The sequence below is a fragment of the Podarcis vaucheri genome (genome assembly GCF_965113315.1).
Source record: "Podarcis vaucheri genome assembly, chromosome: 14".
Lineage (NCBI taxonomy): Eukaryota > Metazoa > Chordata > Lepidosauria > Squamata > Lacertidae > Podarcis > Podarcis vaucheri.
Window position 1 is genome coordinate 51,802,860 of NC_138752.1, and position 23,432 is coordinate 51,826,291.

Below are 23,432 nucleotides of genomic sequence, written 5' to 3' on the forward strand. Positions count from 1 at the left end.
TCTTCTCCAATTTGGATAAAAAATTGTAGCTGTAAATTAATTCCTGAGACAGAGCTGACCCTAGGATGAGTAGGACTATGCTCACAGTGGAAACTATTAGGTCAGGGGTCCCTCACTGGGAAGCAGGCGTAAGCTTCCTCACCCACACCACAGTCTGGGTTTCTTCAGGGACAACGTCTCTGTGACTTTGCTAGGAGGCTAGTTTGAAAAGTTGTCCCCCTGAAATATTTAGCATGCAGGCCAAAAGCCTCTGACAATTAAGATCCTCAGTACAGGGTGGGTTTGGCTCCCACCTCCAGTTTTTCGGTAAGCAGATCATCAAATCAGCCCCTATCAAAGCTAGAGAGAGATTTCTCCATTGGTCTGCTAAGGGATATTTTGTTGAGCTGTCCAGATTGACTTGGCTATCCAGCTATTTAAATTGTTTGGCTCATTTCAGGGCCAATCTGATGGAAGCCAAGGAAAGGCTACCCATCCCTACATCTGATACTGCTGATCAATTATTTTTCCTGGAAAGTCTACCTGGATATAACCAATTTAGACCCTGAGAGTTGAATCCAGAGGAACTTAGTTACACCTCTGATTCCACTGAAATCAATGGGACACTTTAGTAATTAACCTCTGGATCCAACCTGAAATTTATATTTATATGCACTTGCATAAACTTACAACCAACACCTTACATGCACAATATCATAGACTGTCTTTCTATAGCAGCCTTATTTTAAAAGACTTGAATCTTATATTAAGATTTAAAATGTGTAAATGTATTTTAATGAATCAGTAATCAACTGAAAATTCTTTAACTGGCTGGCAGGCCTATTCGCTTGTTATAAACACACAGGTCAGGTGCTGTACTTAATTTAAATGCAACACACACACAGAGGCATACTTTGCCATCCTCCGTCTTCTGTCTCTGCCTGTCTCATTCAGCTGTCCACAACCTGGCAACTCAGCTTAAGAACTTCACAAAAAATGAATTATACGGATCCCCAGACACATGTAAATAAAATGAAGAAATTTCAGATTTACAGTCACTGCCTTCAAACCCCCTTCTCCAGCTCAGGGAGGATTAAGAGGACTTCAAAGCAGCCCAAGCTCCAATTAAACCAGTGTGACCACCCCAGGGATGCAAGAATATTCCTCTGATTAGCAAGATGCACTCTTTGAACTGTTTAGCTAGGAAAAGGTTTTCAGAACTTTAAACAAATGCATTAATTCTCTGTGGGTTTTTAAGCATATTTTTTTAAATAAAAAAAACCTCAGAATGTTTAAAAACAAGAACAAATTACAGCTCAGGTCAAAAGTCTCATGGAAACTCATTAATAGGTCAACTATCAGTGCTTCAGATCTGAAAGTACAAAATGAACCACAAGAACTCCTGCAAGTATCACAGTACAATAGATGGTCCCTAAATTAACTACCTTCTCAGTTTAGAATCAAAGAGTCGTAGAATTGTGGAGTTTGCTGGATTTTGCAATTCAAATGGACTGTGTCTGTGATTAGGCCAGAGCAGACAAGCTACATGGAACATGAGGCTGCTGCCTTATATCAAGTCCAATCATTGATTTATCCAGCTCAGTACTGTATACACTGCCTGGCAACTGCTCTCCAGCATTTCAGACCAGAGACTTTTCCAGCCCCAGACCAAATCTGAGATCTTCTGCACGCTCTACCTGTCGGCTACAGCCCTTCCCTGTGACTAACCTGAAAATCAACCAAAGCCCCTTTCTATGCTTTCCTACAGACTTAAACAAAACTTTTTTATAGAAGTGATTCATAGGCAACTTACATCCACCAGGAGCAAGGGCTCAATATTGGCCTTCCATATGTATTGTGTCTGGAAGATTTTGGGAATCACATGGCAGGACCGATACTCAAACAAAGATGTGCTCTTCCAAGCCCACATTCTCAGCATGTTCGCACTTTTGTCACAGCAACAACATCTACACTGGCTTGGCCATGTATACAGAATGCAAGATGGTAAGATCCCCAAGGATGTGCTCTGCGGGGAGCTTGTTTCAGGCACCAGGCCTGTTGACAGACCAATTCTGCTTTATAAAGGTGTCTGCAAATGTGGCATGAAGGCTGGCAACATTAACCCGGCTACAGGAATCCCTTGCAGAGGACAGCAGTGCCTGGAGACACACAATCAGGTTGTATATTCACAGCAGTGGCCCAAAAATGACCGATGGGAGAAGGTAGTGAGAAGTAAAGCCATGGTGCATCTGTAGCAGTGAAACCGGATGGCTTCATCTGTCCCAGCTGCAATAAAACATCTCTCCCCTATATCGGTCTCTACAGCGACAGCAAACGCTGTCACTCTCCAACTGGTTGACTTTACCACCAATGGCACATTTCTCTGTTTTCTCTCAAGACAATCAGATGCCAACACAAACCAAATTGTTTTGCTTGAAGACTCGCCTTACTGGACAAAATACGGGTACATGGCAGTTAAACATAGTTTTCACCAGCTCAGTTGTGTTAAGTGGATCACTGAGTGAGGAGGAAGGAATGGTAGAATATGTGCACTGCATTCAAAATGGTTCAAGCTTTATTCCTAGCATCTAAAGCTGAAAAGGGCCAGATAGCAGGTGATAGAAAAGGCCTCTGCCTGAGACTCTGGAGAGCTGCCCCCAGTCACAACAGATAATATGCATCTGAACAAATAAAAAGCCTGACATGATACTAGGCAGCTTTCTGTGTTCCCCAGGAAGACCCATTTATCCTAAAAAGAACCCATGGCAGACATGTATGGGTTGTTGTTGTTTTTTTTAAAAAGTGATCCCACTGAGATCCCAAGATGAAATTTTGCAGGAATATGAAATAACTAATACAATGGGGGAGAGACTTTTAATCATATTTATTTCATATCACATTTTAAATTTTGTAACTTTAAGATTTAAAGTAAATCCATCATATTAAAGCCCATGACATTTTGAAGAGATTGGTATTTTTGGTTTTGAAATATCTCAGTTCTGGGCTGAGATTTTAAGGCCAAACTTGTCATATATAATTTTGAAATTTCAAACCATCATAACTCAAAAACAGAATGGGATAATTTAAAAAAAAACCTAAGATCTGGGACCTTTTCTTATACAGCCTTTAGGAAACTGAAACGGAAAACGATATAAAATGGTAAGGTAAAAGTGGATCACTTGACATGGAATGCCCAAGCTTGAGGATGTAATCCCAAGAGCTTTTGTCTATAATCTTTGAGAATTCTTGGAGAACAGGTAAGGTCCCTGCAGACTGGGCAAATGTTGTTCCTATCTTCAAAAAAGGAAAAAAGAAGACACAGGCAACTACCAACTGGTGAGCTTGACATCAATACCAAGAAAGGTCCTAGAACAAACAGTCTGTGAAAACTTAAAAAGGATGCTGTGATTACTAAGACCCAGAATAGGTTTCTCAAAAACAAGTCATGCCAGATGAATCTCACATGTTTTGACAGAGCTAAAAGCTTTGTGGATCAGGGGAATGCTGTGAACATAGTGTATCTTGATGTCAGTAAGGCTTTTGACAGAGTCCCCCATGATATTATGAAGAAGCTGGTAACATGCAGGCTGAATGAGGTAACTGTTAGATGGATTTGTAGCTCACTAATGGTAACTAATCATCCTGAAAAAAGTGACAAGTGGGGTGCCACAGGGTTCTGTCCTGGGCCCACTGTTATTCAACATCTTTATAAACAACTTGGATGAAGGAATTGAGAGACTGCTCATCAAAATCGCAGATAACACCAAACTGGGAGAGGTAGCTAATTCCATAGAAGACAGATTCAGAATTCAAAGTAACCTTAACAGATTGGAGAGCTGGTTTCAAACTAACAAATTGAACTTCAAATTGAAAGGTTCTGCACTTAGGGCAGGAAGAACCAGATGCACAAATATAGGATGGGGGACACCTGGCTTACTAATAGTATGTGAAAATAATATAAGGGTCTTGGCAGATCACAAGCTTAACATGAGCCAACAGTGTGATGCAGCAGCAAAAAAAGCTAATGCTATTCTAGGCTGCATCAACAGATTTATAGTATCCAGATCAAAGGGAAGTAACAGTACCATTCTATTCTGCCTTGGTCAGACCACACCTGGAATACTGTATCCAATTCTGGGCACCACAATTTAAGAAGGATGTTGACAAGCTGGAACATGTGCGGATGAGGAGCAACCAAAATGATCAAGCATCTGGAAACCAAGCTTATGAGGAACGGTTGAAGGAGCTGGAAAATGTCTAGCCTGGAAAAGAGGAGACTGAGAGGAGATATGATAGCCATCTTCAAATGGGGTGTCACGTTGAAGATGGAGCAAGGTTGTTTTCTCCTAATCTGGAGTTAAGAACTCAAACCAAGTTACAAGAAAGGAGAGTCCAGCTAAACATCAGGAAGAACTTTCTGACAGTAAGAGCTGCTCGACAGTGGAATGGACTCCCTCGGAAGATAGTGGACTCTCCTTCTTGGATGTTTTTAAGCAGAGGTTGGATGGCCAACTGTCAAGCATGCTTTAGCTGAGATTCCTGCATTGCAGAGGGTTTAACTAGATGACCTTGGGACCCCTTCCAACTCTACAGTTCCATGATTCTATGATCATATACATCAATGTCAGTGTATACACAAATAAGAGTAGAAAATCCCCATTCATGTTAATAATTTAAAACCAGCCACCATACGTCACCCTTTCTATAAAAGGTATAAGACTTCCATATGCAACCGACACCAAGGCCTGTGTATTAATCCACTGGAGAATTCCCAGCTGCAGAATTTGCAGAGCTCTTCCTGTTCCAACAGAGTATGCTGCCCATTCTACAAATGTAATAAATACCCTACATTTCATAAATATGCAGTTACTTTAATTTTACATTCTCTCTCCCCCTGCAAGAGAAGAAACCACCCCATAACAACTTGATCTTTCAGTTAAGTATGCTCTAATGCCGTGTACATAGTGTGAAAGCTTCCGCATCCAAAGGAGTGATGGACATTAGAAGAAGTGGTAAAGAATGAGTGTCTGTGTGCCAAAGGCATTCAGTGCTAAGTGGGTATAATAAAAGAAGCACTATCATCCATAAATAATGAATAATTCAGAAAGAAATTGAAACAGACTTGAAGATTCATTTATAGAAAGTGAAACTGCTGGAGAGTAATCACATTAAAGCTGTAAACAGTGGCATTTCAGCAATTACTATTCTCCTTTGCCAGCTCATGCCCTAACAAACTGGTACATTTGTTTAGTTGCCTGAATCTGGCACAGAGCTGAAATCAGCCAAACACAATTACAGCTCCCTGCATCTTTACCACTGCTCCTCTAACTAGAATTAAGATCCGGGGTGGATCACTGTCAGGCATGCTGACATCTCCCCACCTTGGTTCCTGAAAATGAAGTTTTGATAACTTTAATTGCCTAAATACATTTCTTTAGCATATGCCACAGCAACATAGCTATAGCTTTTTAAAATGCTGGGTGCATCTGAAAAACACAAACAGGACCATGTTATACTTTGACTTATCACTTTTTGTTGAAACTCAATTAGAATTTGATTGCTTCACAATAAATTAGTGGGAGCTACGAAGTGCTGATTATGGAGGCACCTCTGTCGGAAGAGAGTTCCAGAATTTAGGGTAGTGGCCCCAAATGTGGCTTCCCCCATCTAGGTGAAGGTTTCCATCTTTTAATTTAGTAAGCATCAATTTATGCAGTGTCCTCCCAGAATGAGCAATCTTAAAATGGGTAATTGAAACAAACCAACAGACAAAAATCAGTAGGTGACACAGTGATTTCATTGGAGAACGAAATCATATGTTTGTCTACTCTCCTTCCTTTGCCTTGAAAAGTTCAACTGCACTGTGGTGCTGCTCTCCTTATCGAGAGGTGGTGGACTCTCCTTCCTTGGTGGTGTTTAAGAAGAGTTTGGATGGCCATCTGTCATGTATGATTGAGTTCTGATTCCTGCAATGCAGGGGGTTGAACTAGATGACCCTTGGGGTTCCTTCTAACTCTTCAATTATATGATTCTATGAAAAGGTGTCTCTCATATATTATGCTTTGTTTACAGAACACTGTGGTCATCTGAATGTTACTTACAGAGGACAAAGAATTATAGGAACACATATAGTTGCCTTATATAAATCAGGCCATAATACTATTTAGCTAAGAATTGTCCACAATGACTGGCAGCAGCTTTCCAGGGTCTCAGGGAGTGGACATTCCCATCCCTTCCTGGAGATGTTGCGGACTGAACAATAAAACCTCTGCAAGAAAAGCAGGTGCTCTGTCATGGAGCTGTGGTCCTTTCTAATGCAATATCCTGCAGAATGACAAATATATCTGAGTGCAAAAAGTTGTCAAAGAAGTAGGTCTTCTTCTTGCACAATAAAATGAAAACAGCTGCTCTCTGAAATGAAGCTATTAAACAACTTTGAGCCCCACACTCAGATGTTTCAGCTACTTCTGCAGGGCACTTATGATCAATGGGCACACTGCTAGAGCTAAGCAGAATCCAACCACTTTACTCAGGTAAAGTGCTTTTTCAATATATAGGTATGGTCTGAAAAGCTCTATTGAGAACATGAATCCTCACTATCATACTGGGGGGAGTTTAAAGAAACTAAGAGTTTTAACTAAAAAGTATTTCCATTATGCTCCTTTCAGCAAGTATAAAACATACAAAAGAAGCAACACTGTTCATGCTTATAGTCAGCCTCAGAAACTCTATCGATTACCTACACTAGTTGGATGGCAGAGAAAAGTAGTTTTTGAAAAGGCTAGCTCAAGACTCTTCAGTTGTGGTTTGTTTTTGTTTTTTACAGGAAGTGGGGCAGGGGGAGAGAAGAGGGTTTCTCTTTTCGCCACTCTTTCCCCACATACACCATCCGCCTGCAATCACATCATCCGCCAAAGAAACAGAGGAAAAGGATTTCATTAATAAATTTATTTCAACTCTCTTTTCAATGGTGCTGAAAAATGTATGCAAATCCATTCATAATTAGGTTTAAAAATTCCATTTCATGGGATAATCAGACTTCAAAAAACTCAATTTTAGTTTTAATCAGATATTAACAAGGATATTAACTCCATTTCATTCAGAGGAGAGAGAAACGGCAAATTTAACACAAAATTTATTCAAGCTTAGCCCTAGGAGATAATTAAATAAAATTAATTTGGCAAGGGTTTTCTGTAAATGGAAGCATTCCAGACAGCAAAACACTTTTCTGAAAGAAACAAATGCAGTTCATTACTGTACAAACAGATTCAAAGCTTACTGTTCAGGCAGGAGGGAAATCTGAAGTCTTCTACAACAGGAAGGTAACCAGCCCTCAAGCTGCTTTTAAGGAGCAACAACTTACGGAGAGCAGATGTGATAGCAAGGCCTGCATTACCTCTTTGGGCAAGCTTCTTAAAGTCGCCCAGGAGATAGGAGTCAGAAAAAAGGGATAAAACCCACACAAAGGAATCCAGAGCTACCACAGAGAGGAAACAAAGCTATTTCTGGAGCAGGAGTAAAGAGCAAAAAGACAGACGCAGTCCACCAAGAATCACCACCATAATCATCTTCATTTACATAGCACTTTACATTGTACAAAGCATTCCACACACATCAACTCAAAATCAATTAAACTGCTGCATAAAGCAGACCGGTACTGTTATCCCCGTGTTGCAAATGCTAGAGAATAAAACAGAGGGTCATTTCAGACGTTCGGTCAAACCACAGTTTGTGCTAATCATGGCTTAAATTCTAAGCTGTGCTTTGAGCAATCAAACATTCTCCACAAATGAGAAAAGGGGGGTATCATTTCTAATGAAAGAGAAGACAAATTTGCAACTGAATATGTAGTCAGAAGTCTTATAGAATTAAAAATAAGACTTCTGAAACATGTTTTCCAGGAAAACTTTCGACTGCCCTAAACAGAGCGAGATCAAATTTGGCATACTAAGAAGTATGTTGCCTTAATTTTAACATGTTGCATATGTATTTCAAAAGCTTTCTAGCCAAAAATAGTTGAACTGAAATACATTTGATTGGGAAGAAAAAGTAATGTGACTTATCTTGGGTTTAATGTAATATTCAATGTAATATTACAGTGTAATGTAATACAATGTAATGTAATATTACAGTGTAATGTAATACAATGTAATGTAATATTCAAACAAATTCAAGTATTTACTTAGAAATTATTTTAATTGGAATTCTTCTCTAATGATGCTTTATACATGACAGTAGAACACACTTCCCTTATGTTACTTGGATATTAAGAAAAAAATAGTAGTTTTCTACTAACTAATTTTAGCATGCCTGAAAAGTTGTGTATAAATATGTACACTTTCTAGAGTAGTCACCAGTAGAGGGTGGAGGGTTTAAATTACAACTTTGGTTTTAGGTAAGACTTAGGATTACAATGAACCCAGAGATGGCCCCCACTTTACTCCTATCAAGAGCAGCAAACCACGATCCCCAATTTGGATTTGGCACTAAGCCAAGGACTATGGTTTGTTGTTCTCACTTGCACTAAGTGAGGATTCACAAAAAACAATAAGTAACTATGGTTTACTATGACATACAAACACAGCCTTAATGGATTCATTCATTATGTTACTAATTAATGCTATGAAACAATGGATTTCTAGAAGTACTATAAGAAGAGTGTGCTAATGGAAATTTTTTCACATTATTTTAACTACAAAGCAGAATGCTGCAGACAGTTAGCATGTACTTTTCCCCAGGAAATGCCTCTCATTACTGGCTTTCCAGGTACACCGATGAGCAAAAGCAATGGCATTCTCCAGTGCCAGCCTCTCAGACAAGCTGATAGACAAACGTGTCACACACACAAGACAGGCTGCTCTACAGAAAACACATAGCAAAGGGACGAAAGAGCACCAGATGACTCTTGACATTTTTCTTCATTAAGTGAAAGTAGAATGAAATTCAGAAATGTCTTCAAGTGTAGCTGATCCAGAATTCATTAATATACGCTACTAAATACTTAGAACAGAATATATTGGCTACAACAGAAAAGGCTTGAGAAATTCAAGCACATTAGTAAGCATCATGCTTTTCCATTAAGTTCCAACTTCAAAGAAAATCATTAGATGCATGTTTGTACTCTCCATATCTATTTACATTCACTGCATTTCTACATGAACATCTAGAGTGTCAGGGAACTGCCATCAGTGTCGGAGGGAGAGAGCAAAAACCAGAGGGATTCCAGAGGGTGTCCAGGGATCGGGAGAAGCAGCCCATCTTCTGGGGAAGAGAATCAGCGTAGCACCAGTGGAGAAGGGGGGCAGGTGGGGGAAGCGGCGAGGCGGTCCCATGACTCCTTGCCTGGGACCAGCGGGGAGAGTAGGGGTCCTCCGTTGTCCACGCCCTCCTTGCACAGAAGGCTTTCGCGCAGAGAGTAGGAGGAGACTAGGCGTCAAAGAGCTTCTTTGCTGGAAGAAGTTTAAGAAACGCCCACTGACGGATTCTGCCAGCTATTGGGTCAGCCACGGGTGAGTGGCTGTCCAGACAGTAAAGGTTCACTTTTGCAACCCACCCAGGTGTTTGCACCCAGCCGGGGAGATAAGCACCGGCTTACGCACAAGCAACCCCTAGAACCATCACATAGAGGTTTTAAGTGTACACTTAAAAACATTAAGCATAAATGTGAAATGTTAAGTGCTTACGAACTCCCATATCAGTCAGGCAGTCTTAGCAGTGAGCCAATTTAGTTCAGAACCTGCTTTCCCACAGCACCCAGCAAAATGGCATGAAGGAAGCAACCCATCCCCTGCTGTTGATACCAGCAACTAGTATTCAAAGGCACACTGCCTCTGAATGAAAGGTGCCATTTAGCTAAGCTGGGCAATAGCCATTTATAGATATGTCCTCCATTACTTTGACTAATCCCCCTGTAATCATCCAAGCATCTTATAGCTAAGAAAACTATGTGTTGTGGGAGGTTCTTTTTGAAATGAAAAAAGACCCAAACATTGTGGCCCAGTGATTCATAATCTTTTTGGGGACACAAACCCCTTTGAGAATCTGATGAAATCTATGGACACCTCCCCAGAAAAATGCACACAAACACATACACACTTAACTTTGCATGCAATTTATTTTATTGCATTGGAAATATTCTCTCCCCCTCCCCCAGTTCACAGACCCTCTGAACCCCATCAATGGACCCTGGGCTAAGGACCCCTGCTTTAGCCCTTCTTCAGAGAGAAAATGCTTCAACCCCCTGGTGATGTTGGATGCCTTTTTCAAGCTTTAGAAAACTTTACCTGAGAGCAGACAATCACAGCTGTACCCAATAAAATATTCCAAAAGCTGTTAAATATTTAAGAAGATCACAATATTGACCGTCACATTTTAATCCCTTTTCACAATACCTAAAATAGTTTTTCCTTTTCTACAGCTACCACATTGAGTCCATGATTTCAGTGAGCTAACTTTCATGACCCCAAGATATATTTCTTGACTTGTTTGTTGTCTTCAGTTCAGGCCCTGTCATGTGAAGTCAGAATCTTCTACCTAAATGTGAGTCATTTTGCAGTTACCTACATGGAACCCAATTTGCCTTTCTGTTGCCCATTCACCATTATGGAGCTCTTCAGAAGTTGAGTTTTCTCATGTTTGTGTCATCAACAAATTTGGTCACTTCACTGCTTATCCTAATTGCTGATACAGTGTTACCTTGTTTTCAGAACAGCTTCACTCCCCAACAAATCAGCTCCTGAACGCCATAAACCCAGAAGTAATCGTTCTGATTTGCAAATGTTTTTCAGAAGCCAAACATCCAACGCAGCTAGTGGTTGAGTGCAGGAAGCTTCTGCGGCCAATTGGAAGCTGCGCCTTGGTTTTTGAACAGTTTCGAGAATCAAACAGACTCCCGGAATGGATTAAGTTCGAGAACAAAGGTTCCACTGTAGTTTATGGAAATGTTAAATAGCAACAGTCACAGTGCATGTTCTGGAGCAAAGTACACTGCTTATTTCACTCTTTTTCAAGAACTGTCCAGTTACTTCTACCCCTCTGCTTCATGCTCTTTAAACGATGGCTGATTGTTCTTTAAACAATCACTGATTCATAAAACAACCTGTCTTCTTATCTCATGACTGCTAAGTTTACACAGAAGCCTGTGGTAAGGGACTATTGTCAAAGTTTTCTCGAATTCTAAAGTAAGGTGTAAAGGTAAAGGACCCCTGGACAGTTAAGTCCAGTCCAAGGTGACTATGGGGTTGCGGCGCTCATCTCACTTTCGGGCCGAGGGAGCCAGCGTTTGTCCACAGACAGCATTCCAGGTCATGTCGCCAGCATGACTAGACTGCTTCTGGTGCAAGGAGGACCATGACAAGTGCCAGAGAACACGGACACACCGTTTACCTTCCTGCCACAGCAGTACTTATTTATCTACTTGCACTGGCATGCTTTCAAACTACTAGGTTGGCAGGAGCTGGGACAGAGCAATGGGAACTCACTCCATCGCAGGGATTTGAACTGCCGACTTTCCGATCTAAATTATAACATCAACCAGATCTTCCCACCCTGCTGCCCCTCTATCTATAAGCTTGTTGACACTCTCAAAGAACTTTAAAAGGTTGGTGTGGATCTCTATTCTTACTTACCTAGGGTTGTTTATCTACATGTTTAATAATTCTACCTTCAATAATGCTTTCTAGCAATTCAAGCCAACTGACTTGCAATTTCCTGGCTTCCACTGTAATCCTTTTTTCAATTAGCCCCTAGAACAGGGGTAGTCAATGGCACGCCCTTCAGACATTGTTGGACTACAGCTCTCATCATCCCTGACAATTGGTCATGTCAACTGGGGTTGATAGAAATTTTTGTCCTCCAACATCTGAAGGGGGCCATATTGGTCACCCCTGCTCGAGAACTTCATCTGGTCACCACTGTTTGACTCAGTTCTTCAGATATCCTCCCTAAAAAAAAGCAGTTCATGCATGGGTGGATGTCCCAACAGTTGCTGCAATGAAGACAGATGCAAGGAGCCACAATTTATTCTAGCCTCTTGTTGAGTGCATGCATGCATAGTAGCAAACAGGAGTTCACTGTTGCATAATGTGTGAAATTGTCCTGGGAAGTATTGTGCCCCAAGAACGTTAAGTTCAATCCAGCTTGGGGGGGGGGGGGTGTTTGGCTCCAATCTCTACAAAGTTCATCAAAATGTCTTGTTTACAAAAAGAAAAAAAAAAGAAATGAAGAAGCACCGACTCTTTCATTTTTAACCTTCTAGGTCAGCAGTTTAAAACTTGCTACTAAGAACCATTTCCAGTGTTTCTGCTGAATGTACAAATTCAATCACCTCCAATTTTTGCTTTTAAAACCTAAGTCTTCACAAGTTTCAAGAATTCCCCAAATGACCCAGTCCTGTGCCAGCTTTCATGTAGCTTCCTAACTTCAAGGAGAAACGTCTTCCCAGCCTGCAAACCTTTTCCAGTATTTCTCAAAGAGAAGGAAGCCAACAAACCTGCACACTGCACATAGCCAAAAGAACACCAGAGAGAGGATCAAATAGTAGGGAGAGAAGCCAGAGGGTATGAGTGTAAGGTAAATTTACAATTTAAAGCGTTAAAATTAAAAGGGTCAAAATTAAAAGGGTCAAAATTAAGGGAGAGAAGAATAACAGAGACCTCATTGTGGGAGTTTACTATAGATCCCCAAGCCAAACGGAGGACATAGATGATGCCTTCCTGGAACAGATGGCCAAGCATGCAAAAGGAAGGGAGATAGTAGTAATGGGGGACTTCAATTACCCGGATATTTGTTGGACGTCAAACTCAGCCAAGAGCATAAGGTCAAACAGATTCCTCACTGGCCTTGCAGACAACTTCATTGTCCAGAAAGTGGGAGAAGCAACAAGAGGAACAGCCATTTTAGACCTGGTCCTAACCAATGTTGATGACCTGGTTAGTGGGGTAGATGTGGAAGGATCATTAGGCGCGAGTGATCATGCTCTTCTGAAGTTTACTATACAGCGGAAAGTAGCAGCCAAGCATACTAGGACTCAATTTCTTGACTTTAAGAAAGCCGACTTCATAAAACTTAGGGAAGTGCTGGGTGAGATCCCATGGACAGCAATACTAAAAGGAAAGGGAGTTCATGATGGCTGGGAGTTTGTTAAGACGGAGATAGTAAAAGCACAACGTCAGGCAATACCAATGAGACGAAAACATGGAAGGTGCCTAAAGAAACCAGGGTGGCTATCTAAAGAACTTTTAACTGAATTAAGATTAAAAAAGGATGTGTACAAAAAATGGAAAAGGGGGGAAACCACCAAAGAGGAATTCAAACAAATAGCCAGCACGTGTAGACACAAAGTCAGAAAAGCTAAAGCACAGAATGAACTCAGGCTTGCTAGAGAGGTTAAAAGCAACAAAAAAGGCTTTTATGGGTATGTTCGTAGCAAAAGGAAGAACAAAGAAACAGTGGGGTCACTCAGAGGAGAAGATGGTGAAATGCAAACAGGGGACACAGAAAGGGCTGAACTCCTCAATGCCTTCTTTGCCTCAGTCTTCTCCGATAAAGAAGACAATGCCCGACCTGAAGAATTTGAAGCAAATGATTCAGCAAAGGAAACACAGCCCAGAATAACTAAGGAGATAGTACAAGAATATTTGGCTAGATTAGATGTATTCAAGTCTCCAGGGCCAGATGAACTGCATCCAAGAGTATTAAAAGAACTGGCAGATGTGATCTCAGAACCACTGGCAGTCATCTTTGAGAATTCCTGGAGAACAGGCGAAGTCCCGGCAGACTGGAGGAGGGCAAATGTTGTCCCTATTTACAAAAAGGGGAAAAGAGAGGACCCAAATAATTATCGCCCAGTCAGTCTGACATCAATAGCAGGGAAGATTCTGGAGCAGATCATTAAGCAAACAGTCTGTGAGCACCTAGAAAGGAATGCTGTGATCACCAATAGTCAGCATGGATTTCTGAAAAATAAGTCATGTCAGACTAACCTGATCTCGTTTTTTGACAGAATTACAAGCCTGGTAGATGAAGGGAACGCAGTGGATGTAGCCTACCTTGATTTCAGCAAGGCATTTGACAAGGTGCCCCATGATATTCTTGTAAAGAAGCTGGTAAAATGTGGTCTTGACTATGCTACCACTCAGTGGATTTGTAACTGGCTGACTGACCGAACCCAAAGGGTGTTCATCAATGGTTCCTCTTCATCCTGGAGAAGAGTGACTAGTGGGGTGCCACAGGGTTCTGTCTTGGGCCCAGTCTTATTCAACATCTTTATCAACGACTTGGATGATGGACTCAAGGGCATCCTGATCAAATTTGCAGATGACACCAAACTGGGAGGGGTGGCTAACACCCCAGAGGACAGGATCACACTTCAAAACGACCTTGACAGATTAGAGAACTGGGCAAAAACAAACAAGATGAATTTTAACAGGGAGAAATGTAAAGTATTGCACTTGGGCAAAAAAAATGAGAGGCACAAATACAAGATGGGTGACACCTGGCTTGAGAGCAGTACATGTGAAAAGGATCTAGGAGTCTTGGTTGACCACAAACTTGACATGAGCCAACAGTGTGACGCGGCAGCTAAAAAAGCCAATGCAATTCTGGGCTGTATCAATAGGAGTATAGCATCTAGATCAAGGGAAGTAATAGTGCCACTGTATTCTGCTCTGGTCAGACCACACCTGGAGTACTGTGTCCAGTTCTGGGCACCACAATTCAAGAAGGACACTGACAAACTGGAACGTGTCCAGAAGAGGGCAACCAAAATGGTCAAAGGCCTGGAAATGATGCCTTATGAGGAACGGCTAAGGGAGCTGGGCATGTTTAGCCTGCAGAAGAGGAGGTTAAGGGGTGATATGATAGCCATGTTCAAATATATAAAAGGATGTCACATAGAGGAGGGAGAAAGGTTGTTTTCTGCTGCTCCAGAGAAGCGGACACGGAGCAATGGATCCAAACTACAAGAAAGAAGATTCCACCTAAACATTAGGAAGAACTTCCTGACAGTAAGAGCTGTTCGACAGTGGAATTTGCTGCCAAGGAGTGTGGTGGAGTCTCCTACTTTGGAGGTCTTTAAGCAGAGGCTTGACAACCATATGTCAGGAGTGCTCTGATGGTGTTTCCTGCTTGGCAGGGGGTTGGACTCGATGGCCCTTGTGGTCTCTTCCAACTCTATGATTCTATGATTCTATGATTCTATGAAACCTTTGTATTTCAAAGGTCATTGGTACTTTACTTTAAAAAAAGACTTCTGTCAAAGATTGTAAATCGGAACACTGCAATAAAGGTGTTTGATAAAATAGCACAATAAAAGAGTGAACCTGCACCATATACACAAGATCAAATCCTTTTAAAGTTTCCATTCATTCACTACCACCACACCTTGGTTCCATATTCATAGTTACTAAAGCAGATTTGAATCCCCCATATAACCCATAAGCATTTACCAGAGGGGAAAAGGAGAAGAGAAATCCAGACTTCTCCTACAGTGATTGTGCATGCTTGTTTCCGCAGAATGGTTAAATATGTTAATGGTGCCATGAGCAAATCCATATTTCCCAAAGTGGTGTGAACACAACTGAACTACGTTCAACTTGATCTACAAGCTATAATCTCTCAGCATCAACTGGCACAAAGAACAGAACTGGGCCCTTAAATTGGGCCCTAGTAAATTCCAATCAGTTTCTTAGCACTTAATGGTTACACACACACCAGCACAGAAATGAAATGAAGGACAATTAAATGGAAATAGGGAAACTTAAAATTATAAATTACTCCAAGACTTTGGCAGTTATTGTGTTTGGAGATATGTCAAAAAGAGACAGGCTGAATAAAAATAAGATGTGAGCATTTGAGCCTTCTGACAGCAGCACTCCGTCCTTCTGCTGATTAGCCTCTGCTATTTAAATGATAATTCCACTGTAGTTACATTAGGCATGACTGTTTGCCTAGAAGTGTTTTTTTATGGGGAAAAAAAGAGTACACACTGGAAATCTCTTCTTCACAGCATATTGAGCACTCAGGTTCAAGCTATTTGCATTTTTCAAGGGTCACTTCACACTTGCAAGAAAAAAGGGCTACTCTTATTACAGCCCACTTGCTGAAAATAAAGCACAAGAATGTAAGAGTTGCCTTGCTATGTCTGGTCCAGAATTCTGATGTCAACTGTCAGGCGCCTCTGGGTGTTCACAAGAAGGATATTGACAGGACTGGCCCTCATGGCTGAATCTCTGGCACTGGTAAATTCAGAGATACTTCCTTTGTATGTTGAGGCTCCGCTTCAGTACAATAGCCATGAGTCAGATGTCAGGAATTGAAACATGACCTGTGGCTGGTTCCAATTTAGAGGATCCTCTGGGCTGCAAGAGGCATCATATCTGAAAGACTGGCTTTCCTGCTACTTGTCCACATATGCATCACGGTTGGCAGAAGAGGCTCTGTTCCTAGTTCCAACCAAACAGCACCAACTTCAGTAATTTATTCAGGTCCCTCTTTTGCTTCTTTTTTTTCCTCTTTCACTTCAGGGCTGTTGCTTCCTGCAGTTCTTGACAGAGCTTGGGGACATACTTCAGCATGTCAAACTACAGTGATAATGGTTATTACTGAACCTCGCTCCCCAATATCAAGTGATAGCATCAGGTGGAAATACTGCATGGTAGATATGAAGAGCACTGTCAAAATATGGTGGCTGTCCAAACCCCTTTCTCTCAACCTAGTCCACAAACTCTAACTTTATTCCTTCACAAAAGAATATTTAGGTCATAACTAAAAATTATGAAATAGACAAGGCAAGCCCTTATTCTGCAAGTGTTCTGACAAGCGGCAAAAGACAAAAGCAAAGAATAGCTGTGTTCCTCTTTAATATTTATTTTTTCCTTTCTATATTCAGAAAATCCCCACTGTGATGTGACAGCTTGTTTTACATAGGGAAGCTTGTGAACAACCACCATGAAGTTACAATCTTTTTACAGCTCATAAATCACAGCAAACCACTGAAAAATTACAGGCACTATAAAAGTCCTCGTATCTTGGAGCTGTCAGCCACCATCACCCTCTTCCTGTTCCTGTATGCCCTGCATAGCGTGGTCAACATCTCAAAAGCCTTCCAACATTCCTCCAATCTAGGCAGTCTTAAAAGCTTCACAGAAAATTCAGAAAAACCCAGACAGCGGCCAATGGGCAAATAATTTCTTCAGAGCAGAATATTAAAAACATTCACAGCTGGATTGAGAGATGGCAGTTAGTTTAGGAAATTTTAGCTGTCTAGCATAGCATTTTCACAAAACTGACACATGCCAAACTCCAGCTAATAGGAACACTGCACTGCATCTAAAGTTGTTTCCCTCAAATGTGGAAAATCTGAATCAGGTCTTGGAAATCCAAACAGATGCGCTTCATAAATGTTAAGTATTGAATCATAATTAGCTTTTGTCTCATTTATTTATTTATGGTGCTATTTATTTATGGTGCTTCGGCTTTTTTAAAATATATTTTGCCATTAGTAATCAGGAGAACTGCAAACTTTTAAATGAACCCTGGGATTGCTGCAGATGGAGACTGGGATGCAATTATAACTAAAGTTCATGAGTCACTTAAATATGCCTTAAGAGAAATATATTTAAAAACTAAAAAATTGTCTCTAAGGTGCTACTCGACATTTTTTTCATTTATTTCAACTGCATCAGACCAACACAGCTACCTACCTGAATTAAGAGAAATATGTGACTAGTGAATTGAATGTTGCCATTCTTAAAAAAAGATACCTTTTCTTTATTTCAGAAATTTTTCCTTATTGTATTATTTTTGTTCATATTCTGTTGATATGGAATCTTATCAGAAAAGCAAATAAATAAAATATGGGTGGAAAGAAAAAAATGAATGTTGCCATCCTATGCCATGAGAAGCCACACTTCCCACAAACTGAGTCTTTTAAAGGAGGTGAGCAGTTCACTCAAAATATTGAGATTAATATTGAGATTAATATCATACTTTGTACAAGGGTGGTGACAGCAGTAGCAGTGGGAACAAATGCTGTTTTTGCATTTCATTCATTTTAAGTTGTGAGCCACCTAGAGGACACAGTTGATTGGGCAATATTTTTTAAAAAAAGTGGCTACTAAAGACAACTTACTCATGTATCCTAAACATTATACATCATATTTGGTCATGGCTACTTTTCAGTCATTTCTAAACCCCATTAATGTAGTCTGTCTCTGCTTTCTCTGCTCTAGCCACTCAAAAATATGTAACAAAATTCTCCACAAGAACCCCAATCACAGATGACTGGGTAAAAGATCTCTTGGCTCTAGCTAGCCACTGAACAACCTCTCTCATGATACAACAAAAAAGGATGAAAGTTCATTTCTTGAACCTTATACTGAATTGGGGGAATCACAACCACCACAAAATCACAACCACCACAAAAGTCCTTTTTCATGCAGCACAGTGGAATTCACTACCACAAAATATAGTGATGGACACCAACTTGGTTGGCTTTAAATGGGGAATAGACAAATCAACAGCTGAGAAGGGTGTCAAGGCTACTAGTCATGGCAATTATATTACCTCCAGTAGCAGAAACAGTATGTCTCTGAATACCAGTTGCTGAAGAACACAAGTGGGGAGAGGGTTCTTGAACTCATGTTCTGCTTGTGAGCTTCTCAGAGGCACCCTGTTGGCCACTGTGAGATCAGAATGTTGCACAAGGTGGGCCTTTGGCCTGATCCAGCAGTGCTCATCTTATGTTTTTCTAGGCCTTAGCAACTGTTTAGTTTATTTTTGTATTAGTAGTTATTTTTATTATTGCTAATAGTAGCATTATTATTAGGATTTCTACCTCCCCCTTCAAACTACCTCCCAATGTGGCTTACAAAACTCAAGTTTAAATTAGTTGAATTTGTAGCTGAAAGGTGTGAAAGTGTGTGCGTGAGATCTCAAACCAGTCAGGTTCTGACTTTTGCCCCCTGCAATAATACTGGCACTTCTGTTTCTGCTGTAAACTTGCATAATGAGCCAGATTGTCCATATCATTTGAAGCAAAGCTGGACAAGTTAGGCCAACCTATGCTAATCTAGTGTCCTCCAGATGTGCTGGCTGGGGCTTGAAGTTGTAGACCATAAAGTTTTCTGAAGGCACCAGGTTGGCAAATGCTCTGTTAGGTCATTACTATTCCTGCAAGGCTGCCTCTCCTGCTGAGCTACTCCTGAGTGCATCAAAACCATGGGCAGGATGGCTGGAATATAGAGTGCACCAGCTCCCTTCTCCAATTGACATTGTTAAGTCAAGAAGTGCAAATGGAAATGTGATTGTAATCTCAGTGGTAGCTGCTGTGATCTTTATCTGCCGAGAAGAATACGAAGGCAACTATAATGACAGAGAATGGATTTCATTTTAACAGCAGGCCTTTTGCTTTATAAAGGGTCATTCACAAAAAAGCACATTAATTCTGCCCCCCCCCCTTTAAATAAATGAAACATTCCTACCAGCCTCAAAGTCAGGCACCATGGCCACAACTCCTCAGAATGCTGCACCTTCTTCTCTTCCAAAAAAGAGAGAAAGTGATTATAAGTGTACCTCCTGGTACAATGAAGGCCAGGTTGGCGCGCACAGGGTGGAGGGGGGGGGAGAGGCGGGAAAGTTGCACTGTCTTTCACTTGATGTAGCAAAAGCAACAAGACAACATACCATGGACAAAGCCACACATGATTAATTGCAATTAGGAAGCTTCTTTCCCTTGCAGCCAAAGTGTGGCTGATCCTGAAATCAGTGAATATAAGATCTCTGCTGGATCAGACCACAGATTTATCAAGACCAGCATTCTGTTCTCACAGTGGCTAACTAGGTGTCCATGAAAAATTCACAAGGAGGCTACAAATGCAAGAGTACTCTCCACAAGTCTTCTCATCTCACTCCCAGTAAGTATAGTAAAGCAAAATTATTTAACATAATAATGCAAGTTTCAGTGTGCCACTGATCTGGGCTGCTGTTACACAAGAAGGAAAACACAAAATGTGGTGATGACACACCACACTTTTCCATCTTCCATGTTGGAACTCAAGGCAGCATAGATAGGATTCTCCCATCTAAGCATTGATCCAATCCAGATTTGCTAGGCTTCAGCAAAGTTCCCTTCAGACTATGCTCATGGTTTTCTACAGCTAAACATTACTTTAGAAGAGAGATGACAAAACAGGACTTTTTTTACGTCTATTGATTCACATCAGCAAAAATGTACAATTACAGGTTCACAAACATACACAAGTCAGTGCATCATGGAGATAAAACTCTCCAAGACCAGCACAAAACAGTTCACATTCCTTCTAAGGCTAAGCCAGGAAGCTGTTCTCATTGGTCAATTTCCTGCATGATAGGAAGGCTGGCCACCTGTAGATTTTTGTCTTCTCCCCTGGCTGGGTATCGGAGGAAAACACAATGTAGCAAGAAATGGGTTTCCTGGTCCTGTTGAAGGAAATGTGCCATCTAGTGGGTGCTGACTTAACTTGCATTGCAATAAAAAGTAAACGGCCATTAAAATTGTGCATGTTGCATAATTGACCTTTGCTGGACGTTGATAAAAGGCAGTAGAAACTACCAGTCAGGAGAAATTTGAGCCTTCCAAGGCCTAGCACCTGTGACATCAAAGCAATTTGCTGAAGACTCAGATTTTATCAGTGGATTTTTTTACTATCCATACCAATACACACAAAGCAACAGTCTTCTCAGACTGTAACCTGAACAGGTAGATCACTGCCACTTTTTTGTTTTGTGAGTAGACCGCAGTCTCTTGGGAGTTGGGACATCCTTGTACTATACCATTCCAACAAGCAACATTCATCCTTATTTGGAAAGCATCAACAATAGCACAGAATACTTTTCCTTAGCTGACTCTGTACACGATGGTAGGAGATCAAAAAAGTGAACACACCCACAAAAACATGTCCCATGGCTTCTTATTTTCTGTATGAGAATCTTGAGGTGCCTGCATATAACTGATTTTTATTTAGTTTGTAGAACCATGGAATTGTAGAATTGGAAGGGACCCCAAGGGTCTTTAGTCTAACCCCTTGAATTGTAGGAATCTCAACTAAATCATACATGAAAGATGGCCACACAACCTCTGCTTAAAAACCCCAAGGAAGCAGAGTCCACCATAAGACAATACGAGTAGCACCGTAGTATGGTTGATTCCCCCCCCCCCCCATACACAACCGAAAAGCAAAGGAAGGACAGCAGACAATAATTTGATTTGGCTCTCTAACAAAGACACCATGTCACCTACTAATATCTTTTGGTTCCAATTACCCATTAAAACCGTGTTCATTTGGGCAGGTCACTACATAAGTTGATACTTATCAATTTAGAAGATGGAAACCTCCACTTAGAAGGGGAAAGCCACATTTGGGACCATTATCCTATATTCTGGGATTCCCTTTCCACAGAGATGCCTCCAGCATACACTTTTATATTTTTAGGACAAACCATATTCTTCTTATTGTAAATTGTTTTAACCGATTTTGATATTGAGTTGTATCCAGTGCTACTAAAAGGAGACCTTCTGAAGTTAATGGACAAGCTTAGGTCCATTAATTTCAATGGTTCTCCACTTAGTAGGACTTCATATGTTGGGGGGCGACGGGACTTTATGGTGAAAGGTCAGTAAAAAAACCCAATTAACTGGTATTAAGAAGAATATTCTGCGATTAGTAAGTGACAACGGTGAAAGAGAACAACGAAATGAAAAGCCACATTTGGGAACAGAAGTAATAAAGCTTATGGTGTATAAGAGGAAGGAGAGAGTGGTCAAGGTGTGTTATTGTTCGGATGGCTGCAGCTGAACCAACACTCATAGTCCCACAAAGAAGCAAATTAAAACAGATGAGGACCAGAGGGAAGAAATCCAAAGGTCTCTCAGCCTTCTAACAAATCTCAGCAGCAAACAACAGGCTAAGACTGTGCAGAAGCCATCTACCAACAAAAAGCTTTATTAGTACTAGCCAAACACCCGAGAACAAAAACGTATTAACCCAAGACCAGGAATGCATCTTGGGGAGAGCATTCCATAATGGGGGTGGGAGCTACTAGAGGCCTAGTAGAAAATTTAGTCACAAAAAAGTAGTAAGTGCAACTCCCTGAACATCAGATAATTGTCACAGAAAATACTTCCACTTCACCAGGAGTCAAGCAAAACATCTAGAGCTAAGAACTAAACTATGCTCCATTAAGTTTGGCAAATGCTGGTAGATTAATCAACAATTCAAAAAGGCATGGTAAAGTCTTTGCTTGTTTGATTCCTTATTTATGTGCAGGTGCATGGTGCATGGTGCATGGTGCGTTGCCCCACGACTTCCCCTTCCTTCGTGACAAGTTCCCCGGGTTTGTTTCGAACCGTTTTGAATTGTGTTTTATAGTGAATACTGCATTTACTCTCCTTTTTGTATATTTGTGGTAGATTAATTGAAACACCAGTGAATTTTCAGAGACATCCTACATTAAACAAAGCACCAATCTGCCTTAAAAAAATAGGTTTCTTATGGTGAAAAGAATGAATAACGGACTATCCTAAAACGTCCTGCACAAACAAGAACATTGGTGCTCAGATTGTTACTGTCACTTTCTACTTACTTGATACCTAAGCCAGTGCTCTGGTCCAGTTTCTCCCAAGTATTCAGCTTTCCCTGAAGTCTCTGAAACAAGTAACAAAAGAATTTGAATTAAAACCAAACCCAAAACATCTATATCTGAACATCTGCAGTGTTAAAAATTTAAATTCATCCCTCTTAGGTTTAGTAATTTGTTTTTAAAAATATTTATCAACACATACCAAAACTATACTACCCAAGCATAAATAGCACATACTTGGCAACAATTTACCCCTCATTTGCTTGTTTTGCAAAACCTGTTATGGTAAGTGCATGTCAAAACATGTTACAACTGCAGCGGGAAAGGGTAAAAGGGTAAAATGTCCCAAACCTGAATACTATTTATTTGTACCGCAAGTAGCATTGTGTGAGAAATTAATAGTGAAATTCTGTTCTATAGCACCTATCTTTGATTCTATATTAAGTTATCCATATTCCCAACATCTCAAGTCAGCTGTGCTTGCCAGCTCTGGTTCTTCCTTCAAGAGAATTTACCTCCGGTCTCTATTTCCTTCTAGTCCAGGCAACTGAATAGACTGGATTTGCAATAATTAACAACACCACTGTAGCTCGATGCTCAAACAACTATTTTCACACCAAGACAAAGAAAGCAATGTATTGATCCCATACTGCGTTTAGTCCCATGCATAGCAATTACAACCCAAATGTAAACAGAAGCCTTTAAATGTCCATCAAGTGCTACTGTCCCTGTTCAACTCTTGTATTCCAGAAGACAATGCAGGCAGGCTTAAAACAGAAGCTGCCACCATGGAGATCAGAGCTTTTCAAAGATTTTTTTTAAAAGCACACACACAT

At 40.7% G+C, this 23,432-nt stretch overlaps 1 protein-coding gene across 2 annotated transcripts in view; it reads right to left on the bottom strand.

The window, feature by feature from the left end:
* MAD1L1 (mitotic arrest deficient 1 like 1) overlaps nucleotides 1-23,432 on the bottom strand; it is a 464,454-nt gene that overhangs the window by 422,249 nt on the left and 18,773 nt on the right. For both annotated transcript variants that reach the window (XM_082199731.1, XM_082199732.1), the window contains exon 9: nucleotides 22,600-22,661. In XM_082199731.1, coding sequence (XP_082055857.1) covers nucleotides 22,600-22,661 — 62 coding nt within the window. The remainder of the gene's footprint in view (nucleotides 1-22,599; nucleotides 22,662-23,432) is intronic.